Source organism: Ctenopharyngodon idella, chromosome 16 (assembly GCF_019924925.1).
Source record: "Ctenopharyngodon idella isolate HZGC_01 chromosome 16, HZGC01, whole genome shotgun sequence".
In the NCBI taxonomy this organism is placed as follows: domain Eukaryota; kingdom Metazoa; phylum Chordata; class Actinopteri; order Cypriniformes; family Xenocyprididae; genus Ctenopharyngodon; species Ctenopharyngodon idella.
In genome coordinates, this window is record NC_067235.1 from 5,697,151 (window position 1) to 5,725,096 (window position 27,946).

Consider the following 27,946-nt stretch of genomic DNA (forward strand, 5'->3'; position numbering starts at 1 on the left):
ACTTTTTTCCCCTCACAATTGCGAGTTATAAAGTCAGAATTGCAAGAAAAAAAGTCAGAATTCTGACTTTATATCACGCAATTGAGAGTTTATATCTCGCAATTCTGACTTTATAACTCGCAGTTGTGAGAAAAAAGGCAAAATTCTGAGATAAAGTGTCGCAATTACGGTTTTTATTTTTTTATTTAGTGGCAGAAATGGGCTTCCATAGTGCTGTGCAAACCGATCTGTGTATGACATCAAGTACCGCGAGAGCAATTCAAAAGCATACAGAGCTTTATTAAAGATAATTACGACATAGCATGAATGCAGCATTAGTAGCGAATTAAATTTTGGGGTGGCACCCGGGGTGGCCAATCAGATGTCCAGTGACCGGACACCCCTCTGGCTCCACCACTGAATGGTTGTAAGTGTAATAACATGAATTAATAACAATAATGAAGACTAATAATGGTGTTTTATTTAACCTTAGCAAACTAGCAGCGATCCAGAATACCCTAGCAACACCTTAGCAACCAACATAGCATCACAGCAGTGGTTTCTGCATGGACAAACACTGCTTTCTTCCAAAAATGTTCAAATCTAATTCTAACAATATAATGCTTAATCGTTTGTTAGTTAATGCACAAATAACTAGAATTTTTTTTGTGAATTATAAATAATTAAATGTTAAAAGTCAAACATGATGATCCCTTGCAAAGGACCTCGCTTCTTAAAATATAAATGCAGCTAATATAATTTAAGGCTCATTTGTACTTTAGTCTAGGACTAGCTTAATCCTTGTCTGTGAAACTGGGGGTAAGATTATTATTAATTAAAAATAATTATTCAAAATGATTTCTCACAATAAATATTAGGTCAAGGCATTTTTTCTTTGAAATTTTCCACAAATCTCAGACCCCCGTTTGAAAATCCCATATTTTATGCACTTCCATATACATTTATGAATTACTGATTCCTTATTTAATTAAAATGTCCTACACAACATAAATCTTAATTACATTGTATGCTGACAAAGAAACAGAGAGACTGAATATTAAAAGTAATTTATTATCTTATAATAAATAATAATAAAAAAAAACCCTTGCAGGCTCAGAGATCCACTGGTGAAATGAGTGTGTTTGTCTCTGATGAACCTAATAGAATCTTCCAGCATCTGGTCTGTTAGACAGCAGGGCTGTGGTTGTGTCGTATCTCCTGCTCACATTTACAGCTCCTCCTGACTGCTGCGTCTCTGCCCGAGTTCAGTCAGTGACCTCATCACATCCTCCAGTGATTTCTGCCCGAGCTGCTTTCCTCCTCTCGTCCGCACGCTAACAGTCCCGCTTTCACGCTCTTTCTCTCCGACCACTGCATGACAAACAGAGGAAGGATTGGTTTATCTGACCTTTTCTTAATAGGCCCCAGAACACTCATTCTTTAGACATATGCTCTCTGGATGGGAACAATTAAACCATTAAAACACTTAAAGCTGAAGCATGTCATTTCTGCACCACACAGAGCTGCAGAGATCATATGTGGAACATGAGAAAGGATTTCTGTCAGTTTCAGTCAAGGTTTAAAAAACACTTAATATCCAGTAACATTTTCGATTTAACTTCAGAATTTTAATTTGTCTCATAGTTGATGAAGTTTGCATCATTGTTATTTTCCTGTTTATTACCGTTAAGCTGCTTTGAAACAATCTGTGTTGTATAAAGCGCTATAGAAATAAAGATGACTTGACCTGGCAACATCCCAGAATGAATCCTTACCGAATATATAATTGTACTGCGCGAGCTGCGCGGAGCGGATTTTCTTATTTAAGGTGTTTCCACGATCATCATCAATATCAGCCATGAATCCAGCTTCCCTCAGTCTGCAGACCACCTTAAACCCAGAGCACAACGCATCAAAACCTATAACTATTAATAAAATGTTTATATGTAAATTAAGTTTGTCCAGATAGTTGTTTCTTCTGACCTCTTGCCCATATGTCTCACTGTCGCCCCCTACAGGCAAAACCATCACCTGTGCTGGAGACAGCCAGAAAGGCCTGAGAAAGAAAGAAAATGAGAACTTTTCCAATTCCAAACATTGTCGAACTCGCACACAAACACGCACACACCATTTCCCTCCAAAGTTTTCAGCCAGGATAGCGATCATCCTCTCCAAGGACCCCAGCACTGCCCGGTGTATCATGATAGGCCTGTACATCTGTCCATCAGCCCTGAACACACAGAAATCACATGACATTAACTTACAGACACTGTGATAGAATTAAACACCTTGTGCTCCCATATTATAAGCATTTTACCAATTAACGTGACATCCAGACAGTACAGTACTGCCTTTGATTTACCATATTTTTCGGAATAGAAGCAGCATTTTTTATAATCTGAAACATGTTGAAACTTAAATTCCAATGCGACTTGTATAATGCAGTTAATGTGAAGCACACAAAACAGGCACAAAGCACACGCATTTGGATTCATGCCGAATGAGAGCGGTTTGTGAGCACAAAATACTTGAAATAAAAGTTAACCGAAATAAAACATTAAAAAAGAAACTTATATTTTATTTTTTACAATGTAATCATACATTTAAGTACTGAGTAATATTAACTAACAAATGCACTTAATATATTAATTATTAATGTACTTACTATAAGGCTAGGATTTGGTTTAGGGTTAGTTGCTTGTAATTATGCATAATTCATAGTTATTACTATAGTAACTACATGTGTAACAAGGAAACAGTTACCCAACAAACTTATTTTAGCTAGTTGCCAAAGCAAACATTTCTCATTTTCATTTAGTTTAGCTTGATGCAATAAAACAGCAAACTAAAACTGAAATAAAAATTAATAAAAACTACACAGAAATTTAAAAAACCCGAATTATTAATAAATACTATAAAAAATAAAATTTACTAAAACTTTAAAATTAACTTGATGCACTAAATAGCAAAATAAAACTGTAAATAAATTAATAAAAACTACAGTCAAACCAAAATTTATTCAGACACCTTGAACATTTCATTCATTAATACAGTTTATTCACTATAGTTTAAAAAAAATGATAAAATATGACAAAATCTCAGAGTTAAACTGTGCCAGAAAAAAATGATCTTAATTATGTCAGATAACACTTAAGCAAAACACGGTCAGGTCAAAGTGTCTGAATAATTTTTGGTTCCAAATTTTTATCAGTTTTACTGGTAATCCACTGTATGAAGAATTTTTGGGTATAATATGTCACAGTTTTACTTTATTTTGCTATCCTCACTTACATAAATGAAGTATAGTGTCCTGTACCCACTAGTAAAATATATCAAAAATATCAAAAATGTCTGAATAATTTTTGGTTTGACTATAGACAAAAAACAATAACAAATATAACTAAAAAACAACAAAATTATTAAAACTAAAATTAAAAATGAACTTGATGCATGAAAATAGCAAACTAAAACCGAAATAAAAAATTAATAAAAAAACGTAAGACATTAAAAAAAAAAAAAAAAAACAACTAATAAAAATGATAAAAATAACTAAAGCTTCAAAATTAAAAATTAAAATACAAAAACTGTATTTACTTTGGAATTACTAGAAACTGTACAAGTATACTAGTACAGTAAACCTACTAGTAAAATACTGAAATAAAATACTAGTAAACCTCCAGGATGCACATAATGAGAATTGTGGGGAAATGTGCTAAATTTTTATGAAACTAATTTCACATTAATCTTAATGGTCTTAAAGGGTTAGATCACCAAAAAATGAAAATTCTGTCATTAATTACCCTCATGTCGTTCCACACCCGTAAGACCTTCGTTCATCTTCGAAACACAAATTAAGATATTTTTGATAAAATCCGATGGTTCAGTGAGGCCTCCATTGACAGCAAGATAATTAACACTTTCAAACGCCCAGAAAGCTACTAAAGACATATTTAAAACAGTTCATGTGACTACAGTGGTTCAACCTTAATGTTATGAAGCGACGAGAATTCTTTTTGTGCGCCAAAACAACAAAATAGCGACTTTATTCAACAATATCTAGTGATGGGCGATTTCAAAACACTGCTTCATGAAGCTTCACAAATTTTTTGTTTCGAATCAGTGGTTCGATTTCATCAAAAATATCTTAATTTGTGTTCCAAAGATGAACATAGGTCATACAGGTGTGGAACAACACTAATGACAAAACTTTAATTTTTGAGTGAACTAACCCTTTAAAACGGGCTTCACTTTCTTCAAGGAAAATACAATTTCACATTTCACTTCATATTCTATTCCATTTTGGGGTAAAAATCAACCTAAACCTTGTTTCTGACAAACACATCTATGTGTGACAGTATCCATTAGGAGAGATCTTACCCAACATACTGCAGGTTAAATCTGATGGGCAGCTGGAAGTCCAGCTGAATTGTGGCACACTGGTGCTGTCGGCCTAAGGCATCCCGTATCTGGATATCGATCTGAACAGATTGTAAAAGAACAAAATGAAACACCAAACATCTCTTTAGCCATCTAACAAAGAACGAGCTACTGAGCTACAAGCTTCACTGCTCAGAAAAGCTCTGCAGAAACTAAACGTGGCTGATGAAGCCAAGAACATTTCTATATAAGAGCTGCAGCAGTGAGCGAATGAAACTGATGTGTGTTTAGAAACATCGACCCTCCAGCCAAGAAAACTCTGAAAAACTCAGTTCTGCACAACCAAAAGTTGTAGGTGATTTTTGTCTGCTGTGGCTCCATGTACACTGCCTTTCAAAATTTTGTGAGGTTTAAAGTAAGATTTTCTTATTTCAAGAAATTAGTACTTTTATTCAGCAAGGATGCATAAACTGATCAAAATTGGCAGCAAATACATTTATAATGTTACAAAAGATTTGCATTTCAAATAAATGCTCTTCTATTGAACTTTCGATTCATCAATGAATCCTGAAAAAAATAAATCAGTTTCCACAAAAATATGAAGCAGCAAAACTGTTTCTGAAGTATCATGTGACACTGAAGACTGGAGTAATGATGCTGAAAATTCAGCTTTGATCACAGGAATAAATTACATTTTACTATATATTCACACAGAATACAGTTATTTTAAATTGTAAAAATATTTCACCATTTTACTGTTTTTACTGTATTTTTTATCAAATAAATACAGCCTTGCTGAGCAAAAAAGACCTCAAAAACAAAATTTTGGGGTCAGTAAGATATTTTTTGTGTATATGGGTAACTGGTGCATAATGTGTCAATAGACTTATCAACATCAGGGTAAAAAATAAATAAATAAATAAATAAAAAAATGTATGAGGGGAAAGTGAATATGTTAAGTTTTTCACCATTTTGCTTCACTAGTTTATTTTGTTCTTCATGCAGTGTCCAGCACAATGTCTCTCTTTCTGCTGGCCTCACCTTGGGTCCATAAAACGCCCCGTCTCCGGGGTTTAACTCCCAGTGCTCCTCAAACTGCTTCAGACTACTCTCCAACTGCTGCTCCAGGACAAAAACAAGAGAGACATTTCAGAGGAAAATCTGGAATGTGTCAGTGTACAAGTCTGGCCCTGGAAGCACTAATAAAAGAATCTTCTGTAAACATGTAATTCAATAATCCCAAAACATGCAGAGCTGAAAACAGCATTAGTTTGAGGGAGAGTGTGCTAGAGGAGATATTACAGTTTCCTTGTTTAACCTCCCCAAAATCAGACAACGCTGCCTGGAAACCACATCCATCCTTATAAAGCAAAGGCCTCGTGCGGTTCGCAGCCTTATGTACTGCATACTTTGCTCTGATTGGATCACTGAGTCTCTTCACACATTGGCTGTGTGTTTCCCTCCTCTGACTGTCATTCCACACTGTGACCCTGATCAACATTAATGAATCCCTGACACGTAACCCGTCTGTTTGGGCCTGCCCTACACTTACTCCGCGTGTTTCCTATATTGTCTCACCGCATATGTTGGTACATGTACAGACAGGATCTTATAATCCTGACACAAGAAGCAGGAACACAAACAGCCTCCTCCGTCACGCACCAGTGTTGTGAACTTAAACTAATAAAAACTGTTCAGCAATTGAAAAAAAGCTGAAATGAAACCCAAATATTAGATTCTTTTAAATTAAAAATGCTACCTTGGCTACTAACTGATATGATATGACATGACTAACTAAATATGATTAAATTGAAATACTAAAATTACTAAAACTGGAAAAAAAAAAAAAAAAAAAAAAAAAAAAAAAATTATATATATATTATATATATATATATATATATATATATATAAAAAATTTATGATAAATAGAAATATTAAAAAAAAATTAAAAATGGCAAAAGCACATAAAACTACTTAAACTTAAAATGAAAAGTAAATTTAAAGTTTAAATAAAATAAAATATAAAGATTAGATTCATTTAAATTAGAAATGTTGCCTTGGCAACTAACAAAAAAATATGTTTAAGTGCAAGTACTAAAATTACTAAAACTAAAAAAAAAAAAAAAAAAAATGTCTTAATAGAAATTTTAAAAAATGAATAAAAATGACAAATGCACATAACAAAATTACTAAAACTTAAATTAAAAGTAAATATAATGTTAAAATTAAATTAAATTAAATCGAAGATTATTTTAAATTAGAAATGTTGCCTTGACAACTAACAGAAATATAAAAAAGCTTAAGTTTAACTACTAAAATTGCAAAAACTAAAATACAATTAGAAATTAATGCTTAACAGAATTTTTTTTTTTTTTTAAATAAAATAAAATGACAAAAGCTCATAAAAATTACTAAAACTTAAAATGAAAAGTGAAAATGTTGAAATAAAATATTATTTTAAATTAGAAATGTTGTCTTGGCAACTAACAGAAATAAATAAGATTAAGCTGATATTACTAAATATTACTAAAACTGAAATAAAAATAAAATTACCGCTAAACAGAAATATGTAAAAAATAAAATAAAATAAATAAACCAATAAAAATGACATAAGCACATAACAAAATTACTAAAACTTAAATTAAAAGTAAATATAATGTTGAAATAAAATGAAATATAATATAATATTAGATTATTTTAAATTAGAAATTTTGCCTCGGTAACTAACATAAAAAAGTTGAAGTACTAAAATTGCTAAAACAAATAAAAATAAATTAATGATAAATCGAAATATTAAAAAATAAAATGAACAAAAGCGCATCACAAAATAAATAAAATTTAAAATGAAAAGTAAAAATAATGCTGAAACAATAAAATATAAATATTAGATTATTTTAAATTAGAAATGTTGCCTTGGCAACTAACAGAAATAAATAAGATTAAGCACAAGTACTAATATTACTAAAACTGAAATAAACAACGCTAAACAGAAATATATAAAAAACCTAATAAAAACGAAAAAAAAAAAAATTACTAAAACTTAATATAATGTTGAAATAAAATGAAATATAGATATTAGATTAGATTATTTTAAATTAAAAATGTTGCCTTGGTAACTAACAGAAATAAAAAAAGGCAAGATACTAAAATTACTAAAAACAAATAAATTAAGCTAAAAAATTGACTAAAGCACATCACAAAATAAATAAAAAATGAAAAGTGAACATAAAAAGCTAATTCAAAATATGAAAAAGTACAATAATAGTCTATAAATAATATTAAAATAAGACTGTCACACACTGTGGTGGGCGATCGACAGGTGAGGGAGTGATTGACAGGCGTACCTGTTCAGCACAGTCCCAGAGGGCGGGCTCTCCCAGACAGGGTGTGGGTCGTGTGGAGAGGAGACAGTGAAAGGAGAAACCGAAGACACGATATACGCTCCTCACAAAGTCCAAACATGCCGTGATCTCCCCCTCCAGCTGAAGAGAGAAAAGAGAAGCAGCAGCGAATAAACAAATGAAGGGCGTGTATGAGAGACAGTATAAACACTGACATTATAAACGATAAATCATACGTCAGTCCAAACACAAACAACCAAGACACATTCCTGCACACAGAAGACCAAAGCAAGAGCTGCACAAACATACTGACACAAAAACACTGTTATAAGATGAATCGGATGCTTTTGTTTGGCTTCCTCGAAGGAGAGAAAAGTTAACTTGCTTTACTTTCAGAAATACAGAAGTCAAGTCGAATAAATAGGGTCAAAATGAAGGTTCTGTTAATAAGACGACACAGCTGTCACAGAGCTTTTATTTAGAAGACCATTTATATCGGGTCACACTGGCAATCATTTTGCGATTTGAAGCATTCATTATGTTGATATTCCTAAAAAAGCATCATGTTGTAATTAAGTTTAGCTAAGTAGAACAACTCCAACCGTAAGGAGGCCAATTATAGACCTTAACCAGGGTAGCGCCACATTTAATTTCTGACAGGAATGAAAAAGCAGCTGCATGATTACAGTACTTTCAATGGATTGTACTGTTGTTTGACAACATACCAATTGTTCACATGATGAAATGTCTTTCCAAAAAAAGAAAAAAAAAATTCAGTAGACAAAAACTCCATGAAACAGTTTTACAAGTTGAGTTGCGAAAATGACCTTCATACAGTGTGTGCCATTGTAAAGACTGTAGTCTATTCCTCACAGTCTTGGTTTCATCAAAGTTAAATTCAATAGGGGCTTTTGCACCGGATAGTTATAGGAATTAGCCACCCGGGCGGTCCCTCAAGAATAGGGTTGGACGATGCTGACAGTCACAATGTTGAGCAGGCATCGTGATCCCCACCCGCAAAAACATCTTAATTAATCACACTATATCGGCCAGTGCAATGCATGCTTTCAATTTCTGTGCAGTTACTTCAAAAAATTTTTTTTTTAAACATTTCTGATTAGGTAATAATAACATAATGAAGTTGTTCCTGATCACATTACAAATTACATTCAAAACAGCTCAATGAACAATTTAAACAATAGACTGTAAAAAAAGACGGACGCCGCGACGCTGCTTCCTTCCATTGTAATGAACTGAACGTAAAACATTCGACGATGGGCGTTGACATGTTACGCAAAAACGTCAGTTTGGAGCCTGGGCATGAGCAGAAGGAATCGTCAGTGGAGCCCGGAGGCAGAGTCACGGTATCAAACTTCCGCCCAGACGACTACATCATCAAGATCAGATCGCCTATTTGTTTTATTATCTATTGTTTATTATATTTTTCTTTTCCTCCTTCCTTTTTCATTTGGCTTAACATCTGGCAAAGAGGAATTTACATTTATTTGAATGTTTATTAATGTACATTGTTTATTATCAAATAAATTACTAGTGATAACTAGGTTAAAACAACATATCGTAATTGATGTATTTTAAATATATAAATTATACACAATTGAAAATTCTACCTGTAAAATAATATTCTGTTTCTAAAGCAATAATATTTTTGAAACAGCAAATTCAGTAGACAAACTCATTAATATGCCAATAGAAACAACTCCTGCCATTTTAAATCCAGTTCAACTAACGTTACAGGAGATCGATTGCTGTAGACAGTGCTCTATAATTAATTAGAGTAGGCTATCATTAGTTTTGTCCTGCTAATTTTTATTTTATACCCATAAAAATAATTTGTAGGCTAACTGCCAGATAACGATCACCTGGTTTTTCCCGTCATGGCTAACGTTAGGCGTGTTATCTTATCTTAAAAGCTAATAACATTTATTAATTAGCTTAGAAAGCCCACAATTAACGTTACCAAAAAAAGATCAGTGATCCATCAGATCCTGTAGGTCGGTTAGTACAGTTTACTGCTGAACAACTCATTTTGTCTGTGTGAAATAACACAGAAATCGAAAATTAATAGTTATATCTTCAGTCTCCCCTCGAAGCTCCGACGGTTCTCAGAGAAGCTGTCAATCACAACTGTCAATCATAACGACATGCCCTGTTTCTATAGCATCAAATTGCTAGGTAAAATCAAACTTATCACAAAAACGAACAATTGAACACATATCAGTGTGATAACTACCTTTAAATGACCAAAACCATCTTTCGGAAAATTTTATTGGAAATGTAATTAATTTTTTTTATTAAGTCCCGTTTGTTTGCATGGAGAGTGCGGGGTTTATGACTTGTACTGCATCCAGCCACCAGAGGGCGATCAAAGAGCCCACAGCTTCACTTTTCAGGACATATGAGGCACACCCGATTTAAACAGTAAAGATTTTATTGTGCAAAAAACGCCAAACGAATCATAGGCTATATTTATTATTTGTTATAACATAGGCTATGTTTATTATTAAAGACATTTGTTAGGCGATTGAAAAAGCAACAGGAGGGCTTTCATGTGCAATTTTTACCTAGGAAACTCATATTTACGATAATTCCTAGAGCACATGAAGGCAGCATAAATCCCCCCCTAGGGTTGGGAATCGTAAAAAAAAAAAAATTCGATTCCGGTTCTGCTTAACGATTCCGTTTCCAGTTCCATTAAAATTATTAAACAACCAATAAAAATAGTAGTAAGGGGGGAAAATGCACAATACTTGACACAAACAGTCCTTTTTGTGTTTATTATACTTGTAAAATGAGTTTAACAGACTGTTAATCTCAACAAAATCGCTAACACTTTACAATAAGGTTCATTAGGTAACATTAGTTAACTACATTAACAAACTAATACTGAACTGTTTTTCTAAAGCATTTGTTAATCTTTATTAATGTTAATTTCAACATTTACTAATACATTATTAAAACCAAGACAATTGTATTTGTTAACATTAGTTAATGCACTGTGAACTAGCATGAACAAACTATGAACAGCTGTATTTTTATTAAAAAGTTAACAAAGTTGAACAAATACAGTAACAAATGTATTGCTCATTGTTAGTTCATGTTAGTTAAGTACATTCAGTAATGTTAACAAAAGATTCAGACAGGTGAATGAATATTTTTGTAAGTTGGATTCATAAAGACTTGTTTCTGAAAGAATGATTCAGTGATAGATACATTTTTAACAGTAATTTGTTGCCACCTAGTGGCGTAACAATGCAATCAATACAGTCTTTATTTGAAGAACTAGTTCCTGTCAAAAAGGTGATTTATTCTATTTTAATCAGTAACGTAGACATCAGCGTTTATCTGAATAATAAACATTTGTATACGTCTGTAACAGAAATAATGATACTGTGTGTTTGAAAAGATTGTTTTTTTAAGCTGTTTATATCTAAACATGACAACTCTCTTTAGGTCAACGGCAGCGCGAACGCAGATTTGAATGTTGTGATTTTATTTATGTCGAAAGTTTAATATAAACGGGTGAATCGTTGTCATTTAGGAATTAGGTGGGTGAGGTGAGATGTCTCTATTAAAGGATACGCTCCTCGCACTTCGGCCACCCATCACACCAGAACCGTTTTCAAAACTGAAACTTAGAAATTTTACTCAGTTCCGGTTCTTTAAAAAAAAAAAAAAAAAAAAAAAAAACACAATCAGTTCTGGATAAGAACCGGTTCTCGGTTCCCAACCCCGATCTCAGGCTGACGACGCATAAAGACGCACTTGCCTGCCGTGAGAGGTATGGCATGACATGCAGCGGCGAAGCTGAAGGTGAGGTACAACTCATATTTCTTTATTAAATAACTTATAAAGTAATTTGAAAACTTTCTGTGAGACATAATTTCACTAATAGTGTGAGTGAATCGCCACGCTCTTTCACTTTCCCTCTCAAAATGTGCAAATGGCTTCACATCAACACATCGCGTCTGCACACTGCACAGTTGACACAGGAACTGTCACTTGCAGAATCGAGGCAGCGTCGCGTCGTCACTAAAGTTTACGATTTGCATTTCTTTTTAATTCTTGCCAGTGTTTAAACCACTCTCCTAGAAATGGAGCGCTCATGCACACTCAAAGAGCACACACATAAGGCCGCCTCACAAACAACTCGCGAGTATCAATTGCGCTTAAATGGTCAAATACACACAAATGTATGTACAAAATTACCTTCTTGACAAGTATGCTCATTGGTTTTGTCTGAAATGAACGTAAACAGTTGAGAAAGAAAAACCATTTGTGTAACAGTATATTGGATCCGTGCAGCTCTTAAAGTGACAGCAGCCTAATATTCCTGCTGCAGTCTTTGATTTTCTCTTTGTCTTTTGGTTGTTTGATTAACATTAATGACACTCACTGCTCTTGAATGAATAACTTTTTTAACTTTAATTGTAAAGATTAATCTGTGTTTAATAGATTCAGGGAAGACTATCCAGTTTTATCTGAAAAAAAAAAAAAAAAAAAAAAAACGCTTAAAGCACTGTTTATGTCATTTGTAACTTTATTATTGCATTTATGTGCTACTGCATGTAAATTGTTTATTTGTTCTTATTTTATTTTCTTACCGTTTACTTTTTTGTGAATTCAATTTAGCGTTTGAAATCAGGCTGTATGTAAGCTATTGTGTAACAAAACTGCCCCATTGTAAAAGCAAAAATGCAGTGCATGGTCAAACATTTAGGTGAGAATTATGTGTGTCATAAATAACATATTTCTCTTAAATATATACATTAATTTGTGTGTATTTATATATTAGGCATGTGACGGTATAAAATTTTCATGTTGCGATTAATTGCTGAAGCTTTTATCACGGTATACGGTATTATCACGATATTGAAATAAGTTGCAACAAAAGTGTCGTCATAGTATAACAATTTTAAGAGCTCTTTTTGTAATAAACAGAACTCTGAATGTTTAAATACAATAATACAACACACAAAAAATATATAAAGTAAACTTTTCAAACAGATTAAAGTGCAAAAGAATTAGGCTATAATGAACAACAGGTAACACTTTACAATAAGATCTCATTATTTAATCCATTTAATGCATTAACTAAGATTGAGCAATATCTACATTTGTTACAGAAAGTATTACTTTCTGTTAATGTTAGTTAAGAAATACAACTGATCATTGTTAGTTTTATCTCAGGTCCATTAAATAAATTCTTTTGATTTTAGTAATGTTACTAAACAGTAACTAAGAAATTAACATTAACTAAGAATAATTAATGCTTTATAAGTATTTTTCATTGTCAGTTTGGTAATAATGAATTAACATGTTAACTAATGAAGCCGTATGCCTCAAAGTTTACTGAACAATAACAAATAATCATAACATTTATCATCATTAGGGCATGTTGTAGTCCAGATTAAAGTATAAAAATGTTTAAGTTTGAAAATAAATAAGTATTAAGTATTTGATGCTGTGATGAACAACACTGAGATTACAAAAAAATTAATTGCTGTTTGAAGCTTTTTAAAAACTTCACTAGCGCAGTTGCTTTGTTTGCGGGGTTTCCGGGGTAACCGCTGCATGGTTCCATCAGCGCCCTCTGCTGTCAGAGAGTGAACGCGCACTTTCATTCAGCGTGTCCCCTTCACTCGTTCCGCCATGTGCTTCTCATGCACGTTGGGCTTGTTTACATCTGAGCGCGTGTTCTTTTGAAGCAGGATACAGCGGTGTTGTGCATTTTATACGGTTGATGGGAAAATATTCTTAAATGCATTATAAAAATGTCAATAATTGGTAATAAATGATTATTTATGGTATTTTGAAGTGCCCACGATAACAATATCGTGCATATTCATTATCGCATTACCGAATATCGGCACAAGTCTATTATATATACATATTAATTACACACAGTACTCACAAATATTATGCAAACTCAAACTTTTATTTTGTATGCGATTAATCGCGATTAATCGTTTGACAACCCTAATATATATATATATATAAAAAAAATGTTAAAAAAAATAAAAAAATAAATAACAATAAAAATTACAAGACATTGGTAAGCCACTGGTAAGACATTGAGCCTCGCCATAAGCACATGAATAGTGTACTGCTACCTCTTGTGCTACACAAGAGGTAGCAGTACAAACATAAAATGAAATCAAAACATTGGGGACAAACTTCGAAATTCCTGTAAGTGGAGAGACACACGTCACCTTATAAAGGTTGCTACGCCCCAGTCTGGTACCCTTTTATTCTGCCACCACTTGTTTGATATTGGTGCTTTTTCAACAATAAATAAAACACTTTGTAACTGTACCTGTTCAGGTGTGCAGAAGATGTGTGCGTCGTCCTGGCAGAAGCGTCGGACTCTGGTTAAACCCCCCAGCGCCCCTGAGTGTTCATTACGGTGCAGAGCTCCAAAATCTGCCCAGCGGATGGGAAGCTCACGCCATGAACGCACCCTCTGCTCGTACATCACACTGCATGGAGGACACAGTTACTGGACTGAACGGGTGGAGGATTCTTGATTCAATTCATGAGGAAATAATATGACACCTTTCTCATGATTTGAAAAAAATTTATGTAAATTAAAATGACATGCTTTCTAATATACACTACCATTCAAAACGTTGGGGTTGGTAAGATTTTTTTATTGTTTTTGAAATAAGTCTCTTCTGCTCACCAAGGATGCATTTATTTGATCAAAAATACAGTAAAAACAGTATCATTACAGTAAAAAGAGCATCATTACTCCAGTCTTCAGTGTCACATGATCCTTCAGAGGCCATTTCTAAGAACAGGATTTATTTGAAAGAGTAATCTTTTGTAACATTATAAATGTTGTTACTGTCACTTTTGATAAATTTAATGTATCCTTGCTGAATTAAAATGTTAATTTCTTAAAAACAACAACAACTTTTGACTGGTAGTGTGTGAATAAATTGAACGAGTAAAAACCTATTCATACCTTGTTCAAAAACAACAATGCATGCTTTTGAAATTTTTAATTGCTTGGATGTTTTTTCAAAGAATTATGACAATTTGTCAATGGTATGAATAGTTTAGGGTGCCAAAAACTGAAGTGTTAGACTTGACTCACCAGTGAGCGGGGCAGTTCATGGGTTTGAGAGCGAAGGTGTGCGGCTCACAGGTCACTGTGAACATGTTCTCACTGTAATGCTCCCAGTGACCCGATCGCTCCCACAGAGACGTGCTGTACAGGGTTGGAGTCACGACCTCACTGAAGCCCCGCCTCCTGTATTCACTCTGACAGGAAGAGGAAAATTGTTACATTAGCATTACAAATGTCATGAGGAGCACAGTTCAAATTTTGTTTTTGTGGCCTTGAAGGACTCAGCAAAGGAGGTGATACATGAAGTGTTCAAGTCAATATCTACTTGAAAAAACTCAAATCTTTGTAATAATATGCATGTATAAGAAGCTCTGAAGCCTTGAAATCGAAGGTTGTAAATCCTGACATATGAAATAATCAGAAAAAAGAAAACTCTTTTTATGACCAAAAAGTAAGATGAAATTCTGATATCTTGTAATGTAAATCAATGAGATCTATATAACAGTATAGCAGATATTTACATAAAATCATTGGTCAGTTGTCACTCTATATCGCCCAATAATGTCTTAGTAAGATGATATTTAAATGCTCAGTTTTATGATCAAAGCTCTGTAGTTGTAAAACATATAATGCAATGCAATACAATGATGACAGAGATGAACAAATAAACTTTCCTTAATCCTAAAATATGATGGATCATATTTGACACATTTCAGCATCATTTTTCTAAAAAATGATATATGGATAATCAAGTAAACCTAAGCTGCTTCAGTCCAGAAAGTGCTCATTTTGAATGATTATATAAAGTTATTCATATTCTTGTTTATCTTAGAAAAATCAGTAAAAATTTCACAGCAAAAAGACACGTGAACCAAGAGCTGAACGTGGACATTTTTACAATTATACTAAAAGGCCTTTTACTTGCTAAAAAAAAGGTATAAACTATCAATCAATCGACAGAATGACTGTAATAGATTGTGTGCAACAGGTTTTTCAGCAAAGCTTTAACAGTGGTAATCATTTAGTGACCTTAGAAATGTGATATCAAATGTATCTTTATAGGGTTAGGATTATGAAAAACAATTTAAGGCAAGTATGTCCAACTTTTAAGTGGTGCAGTGTGTCTTTTGCCACAGTATAGTGTATAATGACCTACACTTATACTCACTTCAACTGCCCTACATTGAGTCCTAGTAGCACATCCACTTAATAATGTACACTGTATGTGTGCTTCTCTTTCAGAGTATGTGCGATTCTCTTACAGAGTAATGCAGCATGATATACTATTGCTGAATGTTGCAAGCATATCCAGAGTGCAAGGGTGAAAGCGTGCTGACGTGGAACGAGTTTGTACCTTTATAAAGTCAGTGAGCGTATTGTATATATGAGCTCCTTTAGGCATGAAGAAACAGCTGCCAGGACTGACGTCATGAAAGAAGAACAACTCCTGCGCCTGTGAAGTCAAACACAGAACAACATCAGCGCCAGCTGGAAATATCTTACAAATAAACAAAACATTTTTAGAGATTACGTTACTCTGGCCGATATGACACTCATCTTGGGTTTATTCTGACACCTAGCGACATGAATAAAGCATTATGCAAAAGCAAAGGCTTTCAGTTACTGCTCTACTAGCAGCCATGGTCTGGCATTTCAACAATCTCAAATACAGATTCAACAATTAAAGGAACACTCCACTTTTTTTGAAAATAGGCTCATTTTCCAACTCCCCTAAAGTTAAACAGTTGAGTTTTACCTTTTTCGAATCCATTCAGCCAATCTCCGGGTCTGGCGGTACCACTTTTAGCATAGCTTAGCATAGTTTATTGAATCTGATTAGACCGTTAGCATCTCGCTCAAAAATGACCAAAGAGTTTTGATATTTTTCCTATTTAAAACTTGACTCTTCTGTAGTTACATTGTGTACTAAGACCGACAGAAAATGAAAAGTTGCGATTTTCTAGGCCGATATGCTAGGAACTATACTCTCATTCCAGTGTAATAATCAAGGAACTTTGCTGCCGTACCATGGGTGCAGCAGGCGCAATATTACACAGCGCCTGTGACCCCCTGCTTGCACAGGGAGCGTGCCTTGCAACCATGGAGACATTCGTGAGAGACGCTGTGCAATATCATTGCGCCTGCTGCACCCATGGTACGGCAGCAAAGTTCCTTGATTATTACCCCGGAATGACAGTATAGTTCCTAGACAGTATAGTTCATTTTCCGTCAGTCTTAGTACACGATGTAACCACAGAAGAGTCAAGTTTTAAATAGTAAAAATATCGAAACTCTTTGGTCATTTTTGAGCGAGATGCTAACGGTCTAATCAGATTCAATGAACTATGCTAAGCTATGCTAAAAGTTGTACCGCCAGACCCGGAGATGTTTAACTCTAGGAGAGTTGGAAAATGAGCCTATTTTCAAAAAAAGTGGAGTGTTCCTTTAATACATACACAAAAAAGCCTCAAGATAAAAACACACTTGTTTATTAGGGCTGGGCATTGACACAAATTTCCCCAATTCCTCCATTGTAGTGCATTTTTTCTAGCTGACTAACGAGTTTATGGTCATTAAATGCTTTTCTGAGGTAAATGTAACATTATGTGACATTGTTTACAGGCTGTTTTATTGATGTCTTTCAGTGGTTGAAACACTGACTGAGCGATTACAGGAGACATTATACATTTCAGTAAGTTATACTGTATCTTTCAACACTCCTTCTGATGTTCATTCATGTTTAATTAATGCTATAACTAGTGGTAAAGAGGAAGAGACAAGCCTCTTGAACTCGGGCGCTACAGCGATCTGTCACGCCACATAAAAGAGTGACAAAACGCTATTTATTCTTTGAATCTAGTAATAAAATTGACAGAATTTGAAAGTGGAGACTGTATCAAATCAGAAGTAACAAAACACAAAGCTTATTACTATCTACTGGATCAGAGACACTACAAATAATGTTTAGTGAGGTTTTGTTCATTCATCAACTGAAAACAGGACAGACTAATGCCAGGTTCAGACGGTTACAATAGTCACTGTGTCAGATAATCTGATTTTGACTATAAGTTGTCACTTGCCATCTTTAATGACGCACGTGATTTCATTGAGAAGGCAGAACTAGCATCTGACTTCTGGAAACAAGAGCGTAAACAAACAATGGCTACCAAAGTGGCGTGTTTTGTACTGGCTGTCTTGTCGTCAGAAAAGCCCAAAAAAGAAAAGAAAGAAAACCCGACAGTGGACACATTCCTGGATTTCATGAAGAGGACAGTATGGGCTGTCAATCTTCCAAAGAGAACTTGACAAAGTATCGTTTTTATTTTTTATTTTAGCCAGTAGTAAAAAAATAAATAAATGTAGCTAGTGCATAATTCACCCATAATTCATAACCGATCTGACCAATCATAACGCCAAATCCGCTATTTTGTCCAACAAACAAACCAGACAAGAGAGTTAGTAGATTAACGTCGGTGGAAAAGTGGTGTGTACTGACGTCTTTCCGCAGTTGAAACAACATACATTCTGATGTTCATTCATGTTTGTTTGATGCTATAACTAGTAGGAAGAGACGATCGGTTTATGTGGCATTACAGCGATCTATTACGACACATTATAGAGCCACAAAACAATATTTATTTATTACACAAATCACGAGGACACCCTACCTCAAATGGATCATGCCAAAATCTGGTTGATATCGAGTAGTCTGACCAGCTAAGTTACTACTGTAGCGGCACGACTAACAACACTCACCTTCCCAATTCTCCTGTGGTCTCTCTTTCTGGCCTCCTCCTGCTCTCTCTCCCATTCCTCTCGTTCTCTTTCTCCTGGAAAAGCAACTCCAATCATCCTGAGGATACCTGAAGCCTCTGTTGAACCGGACAGAGTTACAGGAGACACCTGAGAGAGATACAGCGTAAAATAATAATATTCTTATGATTAAGAAAATTAGGAGTCACTGTTGTATCACGATTTCCATAAAAATATGAAGCAGCACAACTGTTTTTAACATTGATAATAATAAGAATTGTTTCTTGAGCAGAAAATCAGAAAATTAGAATGATTTCTGAAGGATCATGTGACACTGAAGACTGGAGTAATGATGCTGAAAATTCAGCTTTGATCACAGGAATAAATTACAATTTAAAAAAAAAAAATATTACAATAGTTATTTTAAATGTAAAATATTAAAAAAAGTAAAATATTTCACAATATTACCGTTTTACTATATTTTTGATTAAATAAATGCAGCCTTGATGAGCAGAAGAGACTTTCAAAAACAAAAATATATTTTTATATATTTGTTTTGTTTTTGTTTTTTTCCATTTTGGAGCGTGACAGTCATGGTCACAACAAAACTATTATATAGAAAGAAGCTGCATGAAGATTCTTCATACTATTTTACAAATTAAATGAAGAATGCCATTGTTTATCAAAAACATGACATAAAGGTTAATCATCAATATACGAATGCATCAGCATCAAGACTGGTCTAAACTCTCATTAAAACAAACCCAGAAATGCAGACAAAAAACAAAATGTTCCATAAATAAAACTGAACTAAGTGTCATGTCATAACCCTAAAGAGAGAACGACAGCCTGCGAAAAGGGAAGGGAGAATGTGAAACAGGAAGAGCCAAAGATATTAATGTAATAAACAGAAAGTTTCTAAGGAAACTATACAACAACAATGTAAACACTATGAACACAACAAAACATTCTTTCAAGCAGCAACATCGATTCACAACAAACACATTCAGTCAAACACACTAACACAGGAGGACCACAGGAGCAGCAAACACGAAGTTACCTGGAGCATCTTAAAGGCCTTCAGGAAGCCCGTGTGTGGCAGAAGAACACCTGAACACACACCCACACTGTCTCCACACCTGACAAAGAAACACAAAGACATCAGATGCCAAACACACACACAATCTGCTCCAGCAGGACAGTGAGAGTGACTTCAGACCTGTAGACGCTGACTGTGTTTCCCATCATCTGCTCTTCAGCCAGCTGCAGTCTGACAGCATCATCCTACAAACACACACACACACACACACTGTTGGGTTTTTATGCTTTATGGGTACATTCCATAGAAATAATGATTTAATACTGTACAAACTGTTTATTCTATCCCTCTATCGTACAGTGAAAACATGGACTGCCAGAAAATTCTGTCAATAGCAGGGAAAGAGTTAAGAAAACTAAGTTACAAAAACATCAAACCATGGGCACAAGAACATTGTAAAAGCTCAAGAGGTGATGCTGACCTGGAAGAGCTCTTTCAGTTCCTGTGTAGTGATCTCAAGCTTGATGATGGGCATCTTCCCAGCTGCCGTCTGCTTACACCTCTGCTCCACCTCCAACAGTGAGAGAGAGCTACAACAAACACACACAGCACTACAACTTAGTTATATTTCAATTTTTAGTTTTAGTTTAATTAGGCCTGGGCGATAAAACGGTATCGATATTTATCAACGGTACGTCTTAATCGATAACGACAGAAAAAATGTTCGATATAACTCTCGATATAGTTTCACTTAAATGACGTGCTACGAGTGACCGCAAACAAGTTGCTGTGGAGTTCAGTAGCGCAATCGCCACGTGAAATCAGAACACACAAACGCATGAAAATGAGTGCTGTACCTGCCGGTGACGAGGAGATTGTGAATAAAAAAGGACGTATCAGCTTGTAAGTGTGGCAGTTTCCTTACGTCTTACAGTTGATCTACTTCAAAGTTCGTCTTGAGAGAGCAGTTGTCATGTCGGTATTAACAGCTACACATATAGTGCTTTCAATCACACAGTTAGGGCTGTCGCGATAACCGCAATATCGTAATACTATTTTATCGCTGTTTTATTTTTTGAAAGGTTATGTCCTTCTCGTTTTACACTTCATGCATGTGTACTAAATATTAAATAATTTAATAATGATAGCATAATGTGTACCATGGTAATTTGTACAGAGGCTCCGTAGATTTGCACTAAACAAGCCTAAACATTGAATGTGAGCGAGATCAACTGAGCGCGTGCGCTTACCTGCATCTGTCCTTCAGGCCGAGACATATATTGGTGAAAAAAAGGTTGTGGTGTCCAAGGATAGAAATCTCTCCCTTAGCATCGACGCATTACTGGTTAGCTGAGCCTTATAAAGTGGCGCTCAAAGTTAAAATGATTTCAACAGCTTGTTTTGTTACATCTCTCTTTAAATGAATCAGCGTTTTTGAATGTGCAGTTGAATGAACGGTTTAAAGACTCAAAGACAGTCCTTGTGGCGCAACAATGTAACTGCACTGACTGACAGCCCATCTGGAACGCGCAGAGATGAGTAACGTTAGTTCTGCTTATACTCATGAAATATCAGCAGAAAGTCTCTTGTTTAGTCAGATTCAAGGATCGGAACTAACTATTATACATATAACAATAGCCCTACGACCTTACTGTCATGTAGACCCTTATTTTGACATTCTCTTCTGTTACTTCCTGTTTCAATGCTCCATTTAGTTTCGTTATTGAATATGACCACATTACACAGATTATATATATATATATATATATATATATATATATATATATATATATATATATACACACACACCGCGAGGGAAATTCCTTAACCACGACAGCCCTACACACAGTATCTTTATTTCTGTGTTAGAAATATTTAAATTATCACATAAGTACTGAGATAAAAGTTTATAGTTCAGATAAAACTTAAGTCTATGTTATTGATCAAAATAGAGCAAATCAGCTTTTGAAAGAAACTTAAACGTGCTGAAAATGACGCATTTATCGATTACATTGTTTCAACACCAGGTGGCGACAAGTGACTGTTAAAAAATGTATTTGACGTTGAATCTTCATTCAACAGATTCTTTCAAAAACACTGATTCATCCAGTAATAAAACAAGAGTATTTATGGGCGTGTCACTGAATCATACATCCAAACAGATTTTTTTTTTTAAAATAATTAATTCAAATATACTTAAAATTTTAAAATAGACTGCAGCAATTAATATTTTGTCAGAACCTCTAGTAAATTACATGTTATTTCATTTAGTTGTCATTCAGAATTATGATTTCAGTTTGAAACAAACAAAAAAGTTTCTCAATTTATCCAGAATTGTGCAGCTCTAAGTTTCTTTAACACTTATTTATTTAATCTTCATATAAAATATAAAAAAATATTTGTTTACATTTTATTTAGCTTTGTTTTAAAAATTACTTGTTGTTTGCCTTAGTTAAAAATGCATTTGTTAAATTCAAACATTTTTTTCTACTAAAATTCTCAATAATTATCGATATCGATCAATATGAAACATTATATTGTGATAATTTTTTTAGCTGTATCGCCCAGCCCTAAGTTTAATGTACTTAAAATAAACAACAAGTACACTAGGCTATTGACTCATATCAAAAGATGGAAAGAGAGCACAATGTTTACTTGTTTTGTAGCTGATAATCGCAGTACAGGCCCGTGTCAGACACTCCTTCTCGACACACAAGAGCACTGAAGTGATTCTCCATCACACTCCCTAACACACACGCTCCTGTGCGCCACACCACCTGCAGCAGAGAACACACGGCTTTACTGTCAATCACACCAAAACATGTCCAGCTCACATTTCAAATCAATAAAATAAAAACTAAACACCACCACACAATTCAAAATCCAAGGGGGCCTTAAGAGGTCTTAACATTATTTAAATGAATATATTAATAAAAATTATTAATATTTTGACTTAAAATGATTCAAATGAATATATTATTATTAATACAATGAATATTCATAATATTTAATTTATAAAAAACATTCAAATATATAAATTGTTTATTTGTTTTCCAATTTCCGTTTCTAAAAAAGCTAAATCAATAAAATACAATTATATTAAAAAAAATATCAATTCAAAATCTAAACTAAAGGTAGTAAGAGAATTAAAATATATTTTATTCTATTGATTTTAAATGAAATATTACACAAACATGATTTTGTGAGTTTCCCCATTTAAGAGAAAACTCTTGAATACAAAAGCTTGTACCTGTTTTCCCTCTAGTGAGTCAAAACCCAGCAGCTGCAGTTCACAGTCCTCCACAAGAGGGCGACTAAGATCCCATAAATCCCCATTTACTCTGCTCACCACTGCACCTTTAAAACTGTAAACAGTTTTATGAGGAGTCTCCATAGAAAATGATTTTTATGCTGTACAAATTTTACATTCTATCCCCTGACCCGAGCACTAAACCAATCCTTACAGAAAACATTCTGTTTTTGTACATTTTTAAAATACTTAGCATAATAGCCACTTAGTATAATTTATAAGCCGTGTTCTTTATGGGGACTGAAATTTTTCCCCACAGTGTCAAAAATATCAGATTTTACTATCACTGTGGAGACGTTTGGTAATGTAATGTAGTGAATAATTAGTGAAGGTCACCGGATATGATGAAGACAGTGTTTCACAGATACATCAGCAGTGTTTAGTAACTTGCATAATTATTCATCTCATACATGGTGTAATTGAGAGGTGCAAATGTAGAAGCATTTGAAAATAGTGTTGGACAATGAGGAGGTCTGTGTTATATATTTACCGTTCATTCTGGGCGATCTGTAACGGTGCGGTCACACCAGCGGAACCTTTCACTGTTCTGCCATCAGCCAATCGGATGGTCAGATCTTGTCCTGATGCAGCTCCAGTCACCTGCACATGCCGATCACGCAGAGACTCGAAAATCCTTAAGCGCTCGGTCTGACTGGCAGAAGGCTGCAGCTGAAATGGAGAGGAGGAGGGTGTGAGTCTGGGATACATAGATGACACATCAGTCACTGAGCAAAAATAACAGACACTTTCAATAAATTACATTATGGGGAAGGTTTAATATCAAGTGCAAATGAGGGAGTGGCAAAACTTGAAGATGAAATTAAGGCACAAAACCAGTGGAATTTCTCACAAACTAGAAAAGGACATAATACTATCAGACTAACCATATATAGTGTCATTAAATAACATTTATAACAATATACAGTGAGGGTCAAAAATCTGTGACCACTAATGATTTTTTTCCATTACAAATTACCAATGAGCATTAGAATTTTAATGAAAAGTTTAAGTAAAAAATATTAATATGAATGCGAGAAAGTCTCAATATTTGCCATATCTTTTGCTTTAATGACTGGAGCTACATGAACTAAACCTGATGATCATGTTCTCCAGCAGGATCTGAGAGGATCTAAAGAGCATCTTGAGCTTCAACAGAAGAACATCTGACCGTCTGTACAAAAAGTCACATGGTCAATGTTACCTTTAAGAAATTGCAGAATCTTTTATTTCTTTTTTTCATTTCTATTAAGTAGTTTTTTCCTAATATATATTTATTAAATAAATAAATAAATAAATAAATAAAGCAATGTTTAGTGTTGTCTCAAACTTTTGGTCCCCACTGCTATTTATGTTACAGTAATCTTCATTTATGTGGACCTTTTCATTTTTTAAAAAATGCATGTATATATAAATAAGTTAGTATTCAAAATGTAGCACATTTAAAAAGTGTCTTAATCCAAACCTTTCATTATCACTTTATACATAAACACAAACATGCTATTCTACTTCCATTCTCAGTTATGTCACAATATGGCATGTCTGTCAGATCCTCATCAGTCACATCACACAGAATCCTGCACACCTTCCCGTAGTATCTGCTGCTCCGGACCGCTGCTCTCACTGCGGCCTGACAGACGGTCCATCTCGAGAACACGGCTACGGGCATTTTACACTCAAAACTAAAAGCTACGGCTCCATCATTTCTCCTACAAACATCAAATGTTGCCCTCTCTCAGCGGGCCGCCATTTTACAGGAACTATCACAGCGTCACGGAGCAAGAAACCCGATTCGCCGAGAGCAATCGAATGAGGGCGGGCTCATTGGTAAGAAACGACCAATGAGAAGCGAAGCCAGAAGTGCGTCACGAGCGTCCACTCAGTGCGCAAGTAAATACAATCACTGACATCTAAACGCTCTGGATTCTCCTGCATATAAACACACCACATTCAAATAAACGGATTTTACGGAGGACTGAAAAGACAACAGTGAAGGTTTATGAACTGAACACTACAATTATTTCGAACCGAAGCAAGACAATATATTTACAGAAACAAGCTCAAGTTAAACTCCTCTGCTCCATCACTTCTGCCTCCAATAGCCTGATATGACGGGGTAAAAAAAATCTACATGCACTCAAAACACCGATATTTCAACAGGATCCTAGTGACGAAATGCAAAATCATAAGATATAAACACTCCTTTATAAGCGTCTTAATCAACAAACTGGTGCACTTTACTAGTGAGTGCAGCTGTCTTCTAAGGGAGTTGTTCCAGAGTTTATATATGCATTAACTATAGATAAGCAATCAGACTTGTTACTACAACTTTACAGGTTAAGTTAAAAAAAAATACCACGCAGATTGCTGCAAAATCGAAATAATCTGCCTATATTCAAGTTTAAGAACACTATGAATGTGTTTCAGACACAGCTCCAACTCAGTTTCAAGTAAGCAAATGTGTAAATCTAATTTTGCCTTGTCTGGTTGCAATAAATTAAACCACACTCCCTCACCATTAGCTTTCAGCTACTTAAGTTCAGGGCAAATATACAGTATAAACTTGAAGGTACTGTGAGTGTTTATTTGCATGATCTATTGGTCACTGTAAATGTTAACACTAAAGGGAAAATTAGTAACCCCTTACTGCAAAATGATTGCCAAGTTTACAAACTAAACCAAATTCAACAAGTTTACAAGAGCACAATTTTTCAGATATGAAGAATGCCATGAAGTAATCACTGATTATCATCATACCATGACAATGTTTGGTTGCACATACAATATCAGTGACCATTTGGGTTGTCAATGTGAGAAATGGGGGTCTGTTCCACTTGACTTCACATCTAGATCAATGATATTTAGTTGGATATATGTGAGCAGATGTTTTTTAATGTCTGACACATTCCCTTTAAGTAAGAATCCACAATATGTTGTTCAAATAATGGTGTGGAGATATCAGTAGTCTATTCTGTTGTCCAAAATCTCTGGAGGTACATGTGTCATGAATATAAATGCAAATCAATAAAAATAAAATAAAATAAAATAATAAAAAATAAATAATAAATAAATAATAAAGTAGAACACTGGGGTGTTGACAGTTGTTTAAATTTGCTGTTTGTTCCGTCTTAACACTTCTTACCATCAGTCATCAGTATCATTACTGTAAGGTGACAAAACTCAAGTCTGCAACTACCAATAGAACAAACTGTATTGCAAACAAAACAAAATTTAAACCACGAGAGGAGTCACAATGGCATCTGTTGTGTGAGGAGCATTTAAAGATTGTTGCAGAACTTGCTGCAGATTAATGATGCACTTCTGCCGTTGTTTTCTGATAACAGTACTGTATCAGTTTAATTAACAAGTCCACTTAGACAACTATCTGTACCTTTGACAAGACTGAATGGATCCAAATTTTAGGCTTCTACAGGATTGACCTGTGCTGCAGCTGGTGCAAAATGTATAGATGTGTCTCTAACTGAAGGAGTAACTCAAATTTTTACATTTCTGCCACAACTGAAGACATTTAAGCATCTGACAGATTCATAATAAATTTCATTCTGTTTGTACATAACTATTACAAATATTTTAAATTAAGTCTGTAGGTTCTCTGAAAATGCTCCTCGTGAAAAACACTACAATGAATGTACATGTTGTCCAAAAGAAGACACAAAAACATGTCCCTCAAATATTCAACTTTTCAGCCCTTAAAAGAAAGATTACAACTATTTTTTTTTCTTACACAATGCAGCAACAACAACGTACAGGTTATATTCACATTTATGTTGTCAAACATCATTTTGTTGAAAAGCAGTGTATCAACATTGTTGAATCGACGTACTATTTGCTTTAGTTTTACGAATGATGCATGTGACACACATTTTAAAATGCAATGCATGGAAGTGTGGCTCGTATTGAACAGACAAACTCACAGATTTCAATCATGTGTACATTATAAAGAGTTAAACTAATTGTTAATCTTAAATTCTAGAGACAAACAACTGACTTAAAAGATGAACATTTCAGATACAATGGGAAATTGGAAATGATGAAACCAAACTAATTCTTTTGTCAACTTTCATTTGAACCTAATGTTCAGAGCTGTGTATTCTAGCTCTGCACATTTCTGAAAACATGTTGGACATCATTACGTTATAAGACTTACAGGATAACAGAATTGCTGTTAAGTAAAAATAAAAAGGCAGAAAATAATCCAGGTACACTTGTTCTTGAACAAAGTACGAGACCACCTGTAAAGAAAAGTCTCCTTCCTTTCAATAATATTTCTCATCACAATGCTTTTATTAATCAGAATACATGTGAGATCTATTGAAACTGAAGGGGGAAAAAATGCAAGGGAACTCTTGAAAAGCACTCGAAAACTACCAAGTAGTTATGCCTTGAACACTTGATTAGCTTATACTGTATGTAGTGTGAGCCAAAATCTTCACATCTTGGTGAAGGTTGATAAAGCGGCTGTTTTTTAGCTTTATGAAGCTTAAAGATCACTACAAGCAATCATGGTTGCCCAGCATTACGTCTATGACAATAATTTAATCACTCAGAAATAAAGCAAAGTTGAAATCCACTGGCTCTGTGCTCGAAGTGAGAGTGTAACAGAGGTTAACAGACAGAAAACGGTATTCTGTAACCTGTAAACAGCAGAAACAAGTATTTTACATAAGAAACAATAGAAAAGCAAGTGTTATAGGATGGGAAAGTGAAGGAACAGTTACTGGAAGGAAAGAGATAGTCAGCGTATCCACTAGTCATCCATAATACACACTCATACACTCCACAAACACTCTTACATTACACCAACTGAACAGGATAACCACCTTTTGCATTCCTTAATATGGATGTTTCTGGAACTCCACATTCTCCTCCTCCTAGTTCATCCCTAGGATATCTGAAAACTTCACTTCCTCTAAAAAGAGTAGTGCTGTAACAAGGCTGCTCTGGGGCAGGGCGTGCCGGTGCATGTGTATTTACATGCAGTATAAGTCTCAACGCTGCGATTCACAGGTGATGCTAGCTATCTACACTGCCTATTTCAG

General features: G+C 34.5%; 1 protein-coding gene across 4 annotated transcripts; it reads right to left on the reverse strand.

The window, feature by feature from the left end:
• Positions 1-1,030: 1,030 nt before the first annotated feature.
• Positions 1,031-27,946, reverse strand: tars2 (threonyl-tRNA synthetase 2, mitochondrial). 4 transcript variants are annotated; one of them, XM_051864947.1, is made up of 18 exons: positions 27,728-27,946; positions 23,380-23,558; positions 22,830-22,944; positions 22,235-22,356; positions 20,061-20,190; positions 19,760-19,824; positions 19,601-19,679; positions 18,544-18,690; positions 16,142-16,240; positions 14,815-14,981; positions 14,032-14,194; positions 7,701-7,838; positions 5,398-5,475; positions 4,357-4,457; positions 2,108-2,209; positions 1,963-2,035; positions 1,755-1,869; positions 1,031-1,350 (listed from the first exon to the last, which is right to left on the reverse strand). In XM_051864947.1, exons 1-18 carry the CDS (start codon positions 27,734-27,736, stop codon positions 1,208-1,210), a joined length of 2,025 nt encoding a protein of 674 aa, XP_051720907.1. In that variant the 5' UTR covers positions 27,737-27,946; the 3' UTR covers positions 1,031-1,207. The 4 variants fall into 4 exon arrangements, with proteins under 4 accessions (XP_051720907.1, XP_051720905.1, XP_051720906.1 ...); XM_051864945.1 differs by lacking the exon at positions 27,728-27,946 and adding an exon at positions 24,472-24,684; XM_051864946.1 differs by lacking the exon at positions 27,728-27,946 and adding an exon at positions 24,472-24,680 and having other exon boundaries at positions 20,061-20,169.